The sequence below is a fragment of the Sinocyclocheilus grahami genome, unplaced genomic scaffold (assembly GCF_001515645.1).
Source record: "Sinocyclocheilus grahami isolate Dianchi unplaced genomic scaffold, SAMN03320097.WGS_v1.1 scaffold407.1, whole genome shotgun sequence".
NCBI classification, from domain to species: Eukaryota; Metazoa; Chordata; class Actinopteri; order Cypriniformes; family Cyprinidae; genus Sinocyclocheilus; species Sinocyclocheilus grahami.
In genome coordinates, this window is record NW_015505586.1 from 830,590 (window position 1) to 836,266 (window position 5,677).

The following is a 5,677-nucleotide window of genomic DNA, read 5'->3' on the forward strand; positions in this document are numbered from 1 at the left end:
TTGTTCTCCCCCTTCTCTCTATCTCTTTCTCCCTTTCCCTGTACGCCTCTGCAGCACGGCACTGCTGACGTCAGCAGCCAGGAAGCCCTCTGTAGTTCTTTTGAGCCACAAATAGACACTGACTGATAAAAAAGCACCAGTACGCTAAAAATAGCACTGCGTGCCTTCGCCGGGGTCCTGATGGGAAAAGAGATGGGAGGAGGGAGGAGAGGAGAACAGAAGGAAGGGAGGAGTCGAGGGGGATCTCTGTCTCTCACAAGCACATTTTGACACACATTCTGCTGGAATGTTCTAAATACCTGTGTGTGTGTGTGTGTGTGTAGGCAGATGAGGGATTGCGCTAACGAGCAGTCAGTGTTCAGCCGAGTGGAAGTGTGCTTAACCATAAAGATGAAATTAGTGCATAATCTTGTGAAATAAGAGGATATTTTTGGCCCATATATCTTGGTAAGAGTAGTCGAATGTGAGGGATGGAAGGAAGTACATACAGTACAGTATGATTCATTGATTTTTTTATTTTGAACTAATATATAAATATATGTAATATATAAAAAATTTTTACACTTATCAGATCATCAAACTTATTCATGTATACATTTTCCTTAAATATATACATGCATGTGTGTGTGTTTATATACATAATAAATATACACAGTACACACATATATTATGTAAACAAAAACTTTTATTTTGGATGTGATTAATCGCGATTAATCGTTTGACAGCATTACTTATTTTATTGCACAATATAGTTAGTTTCATTTTATTATTTGCATTTAGGCTGTCTGAGACCAGAACAGACCAACAGAACAGATCTGTGACCCAGCTATTGAGGAAACATTGGGTTACACTGTGCAAACACACACACGGGTGAAAGCCTGCAGATACGTTTTACAGCCAAGGACAAAAAGTCTCAATAAACATTATTTTACAATGTCTTAAACAAAGCAACCAACCGACATTATGAATTCCATGAACTATATATTTAATAGTCATGGGACACATAGTTTATCACATTCAAAATTCGTTAATTTTTATCTGCGCAGTTTTATGTCACTGAAAACTAGATCTGTGCTTATTGACAACAGAATTGAATGTCGCTGTGATGCACTGACGTAGAATCATATTTCTGTTGGCAGATGAGAGCAGACACATTTTAGTACAGCATTTATACGCTGAATTTGTCAACGGATCACTAACTAATTTCCCATGCTTTTGCTGAAAAATTAAGATGGCTCAATTTTTTAGAAAAGAATATACAGTGCAGCAACAGTTCTCAACCTTTTTGTAACCATTGTCCATATTTCAATATTAATAATTTAAATATTTTCTACATTTTCTCTGGTATTTCTGCTGTAATTGACAACACTGCTAATTTTTTACTGAAACTGGTAGCGTTGATATATTAAATTATATCATTATCATTTAATCATTATATATATATATATATATCATTATCAAATATTAATGTAATATACTCTACTGAAATTAATTAACCACAATTCATTTTGTAGTTCTTGAATATTTTGTAGGTTTATCAATAAAAACAATAAATATTGAGGGGAGAAAAAAAAATCTGAATTTTATATATTTTTTTAAGCATTTTGATTAAGTTATTCACTCTGCGGCTCTCGAAAAGGTTGCTGAGGCTCCCCAGTGGGCCCCAACCCCCGGCTGAGAAGACAGTATGTTCTGTTAAAAGGCTGTATTGTGGTTCCTCACAGTCTCATTTTCACATGTGGCCAATTAAGTTGTGACGTCTAGTCTCACTAAAGGTCTGTGTTGGTATTTAGTAACTCACAGGTTGTGTGTCTGCCTCTGTAGGGTGTTTCGGCGGTAACTGATGTGTTCAGCATTAGCTTTGAGAATTGGCTCCCTTGAGGCGGCGGTTAAATGGATGGTGTTTTGCGTCTACGCGGTGGAACTAGCGAGGTGGGTCTGGCAGTGATGGGTGGTGGTGTTTTGTATGAGCGTAAAAATGACGAAGGGGCAGCACTTCCTCAGAGAACTGACTGTATTTCATTACAGTTGCTGATGAACTGTATCATTGGCGCTGTCTGTTACGGAGCGATCCAGGGGAATAAACTCCCATTGCGTGTGTGTATTAAATACAGAAAGCAAAGGAAAGCATACTGTAGGACAGACTGTCCTCAGCACTTTGGGCCGCATCTCTCTCTTAATATTTTTAATCGAGTGGGAAGCTGCAGTGGGCTCCATCCAGATGGGCCTTTATCAATTTATTAAATTAAAAAAATGATGTGCGGGGCTGCTGGCCCCCACAACATCCATCACTTGCAGGAGCCACGAGCGCATTAGAGCGCTTTCTGCTGACCGAATCCCAGACTCAGCCCTGGCTCCCATGGAGAAGGGTCAGTCTCAGAGGGAAAGAAGAAAGAGAGGAGAAACCCACCTGCCACAGGGGAAACCAGGGGTGGTATTCCCAGGGGTCTGGTGCTTTCTTTGCTGTTTTTTGAACTGCTGAATTTGTTCAACTCTGTCGTCATTTACTCACCCTGTTTACTCACACCTGTTCTTCCAAACCTGTATGAAAATGTTATGGTACAACTATGTTAACTGGTTAACAGTGAGTTCCTTTATTATATGCAGTATAAAAGAAAGAAGAAAAAATCTAATGGGACATTTCATGATCTTTTTTTTTTTTACTTAAAGTGATATATTGTTTTAATGCACAAAAAACATTAATCAAATTCCCTGTGACACTTCACATTTATTTGATAGTTTTACATTTAAATAATTGTTTCTGCTTAGTTTATGTAAGTGAAGGTTTTTGTAGTTAAATTAATATTTATTACACTATTTTAGTGTAGTGTGTGCTGCCATGATGGTGTTTTGTATTTGTGCATATGATACCGTGCACCTTCTATATACTGTATTAATATTTACCTCAGCTTGTGAAAAAGCTACTTGTTCATGTGACTTTCTCTTTACCACCTGGGCTTTTATGGTTGTCAGTAAATTATAAATTTGCTAAACTAAAGATTTGAGTACTTTTGATATATTAACATTATATCAATTAATTAATTTTCTCTTTTTTTTTTTTTTTAAACAGTAAATTTAAGTTCAATGTTGTTCAAATGTTGCTACAATAAAATAACTATAAATAATAAAGACAGAGCATCGCAATACAAAAAACAAAAAACAAGAGGACAGTCTGTGCTGTAAAGGAGATTACGGCAAGACCGTCTTTTCCTACAATCAGTAAATAGTTACTGAAAACATTTTTGTTACTTGTTACTTACTTATTTCTTTTTCTTTTTTTTCCCCAATGCGCTCCAAAACATTGACTTCATTGTATGGACAGAAAATCACTGAGGCATTTCTCAAATATCTTCTTCTTTCTTTCTTTATTTTATGAGTGAACTATCCCCTTAATGTTGCTTTATCCTGAAGGTGTAGCAAATTAGCAAGAAAAGCCCTCTTTCTGCTCCTCCTCTTTCTTTTCCTGATGACGGTGCCACTAAACAGCCGTCAGCAGACACCTGGCAACTGAGAGCTGTTTTAACGCATGATGGGCCACTATTGAAAGATCTGTGAATGCGCACATACACCGCTTGTTTCTCATGGTGCTGCATGTTGTTTTAGCATAAGCTGTGGGGCAGGATTTAAGGATGCCTGAGTGCATTTGGGTTGGTCTGCGAGCTGTAACTTGTGGGTACTTGCGTGTGACATGAGGAGTGGGAGGCTGCATGATTGGCTGGCTCGCAAAGCGGTTTAGATGACGTCTAATGGCAGAGTCCAAAAGCGAAGTACGTGTGTGGATGGTTTCAGAGGGGTTGTTTGGGATTATTCGGTCTTAGACTGAGTAAGGGCTGAAAGCACTTTTTGGTGTTTGTGTGTTGAGTGTGTGTGTGTGATCGGGATGATGGGGATTATTAGCTGTGAGCTGGAGTGCTGCTGGTCTGAGATGGGCTTTCACCTTCTGAAGTCCTGCCGGCTTTACAGTCTCTCCCTGCAGGAATCTTGGCACCCACACGGCATCTTTGTTTTTGATCCCTTTCTGAAGTGAAGATGCTGTTTCTCACTGTGGTGTGTGGTTTTTGCGTTGGCCTCTTTCAGCCAGTCCCTGCAGGGTGTGAGAGGAAGACGCAGTGTGGCTGTAGCTCATAGGATGGACAAAATGTTCACACCTCTGTGGTCTTGACCTCATAACCTACCCTATTTCTTTTTTCTTCCACATATACACAAACATAGAGCAAGTATTAATAACACCAAGTGGCTGTGACCTTAAGTTGTTTCCTGAAAGAGTGATAGTTTGTGGTCTCTACTGCGTGACAAAGCGCTCATGTTAAAGATAGACTGGTGTTTAGTGTTTTCAGCAACTGGATCTTGGATGTTCAAACTCAAGCTATCGTGGTTATGTGACGCATGTTTTTCATGTCCAGCTGCATTATTAAAATACTAACAGTAAATTATGTCCTAAATTACATAAATTACTAGAGGTCGACTAATAGTGGATTTTACCGATACTGGTAGCTATGTTGGACCACACTGGCCGATACCCATTAATCAACCGATAGTTTTTCAAATGGATACTGAACAAAAAATATAAAATAGTGCTTTACTATTAAAAAAAAACAGTACTGAACCATACTTTGTAAATTAATAAAAATAGTAATTTTAATTATTATATTGATCATTAGTTAGTTCATAGTTTATTAGCTAATGTTAAAAGAAACTTAAAGTTAGTTCACCCAAAAATGAAAATTAGCTTGTGTTTTACTCACCCTCGAAGCATCCTAGGGGTATATGACTTTCTTTTTTCAGACGAATCTAATCGGAGTTATATTAAAAATTGTCCTGGCTATTCCAAGCTCTATCATTGCAGTCGGCGGGTGTTGCAGTTGAACAGTCCACAAGTCGTCAAATAAAGCGGGCGCATTCATAATAAAACGTGCCACTTGGAATAGCCAGGACCATTTTTAATATAACTCCGACTGGATTCGTCTGAAAGAAGAAAGTCATATACACCTAGGATGCCTCGAGGGTGAGTAAAACACAAGCTAATTTTCATTTTTGGGTGAACTAACTTTAAGTTTCTTTTAACATTAGCTAATAAACTATGAACTAACTTTAATGATCATCATTTTTGGGTGAACTAACCCTTTAAAGTCTTTGCTATTACTTTTGATAAATATAATGCATTCTTGGTGAATAAAATAATTAAATTGCTCAATTTTACTCAATACTTTTGAACGGCAGTTTTGTGTGAGAATAATCTCGCCTACCAACCTGCCTGTGCAAAGTTCCTAATTTCAACTCCTGTCATGACCATGTAAAACCAGTAATGTCTTTGCATGATATTTAACAGGAAGGGACATGATGCAACTATCCACAAAATATTGTTGATATAGAGACAAGTACACCCACAGGAATAGTAGGTAACAGATAGCTAGAATTTCATCCGCCATGAATGGTAGCATCACTGATAGGTGCACTTTAAGGGTGCTTTCACACTTGGTTCGCTTGCCTGGTCCAAACCCGAGTTCAATTGCTTCCACCTCCCCCTGCCCCCGCTGGACTGCGTTCATATTATTTTATTTGGGTCCGAACCGTGGTTAATTTGCGTCAAGCCAGCAGCTGTTTACCCCGTTGCTTAGTAATGACGGCGCAGGAGAAGGCAGCAAATGCATAACATTGCTCTCTGCACTTTTATATA

The 5,677-nt window shown here is 38.3% G+C and overlaps 1 protein-coding gene across 1 annotated transcript in view; it reads left to right on the forward strand.

The window, feature by feature from the left end:
- Positions 1-3,883: 3,883 nt before the first annotated feature.
- LOC107550735 (phospholipid-transporting ATPase IG-like) overlaps positions 3,884-5,677 on the forward strand; it is a 21,421-nt gene continuing 19,627 nt past the window's right edge. Inside the window, exon 1 of the mRNA XM_016232099.1 lies at positions 3,884-4,003. Coding sequence (XP_016087585.1) covers positions 3,884-4,003 — 120 coding nt within the window. The remainder of the gene's footprint in view (positions 4,004-5,677) is intronic.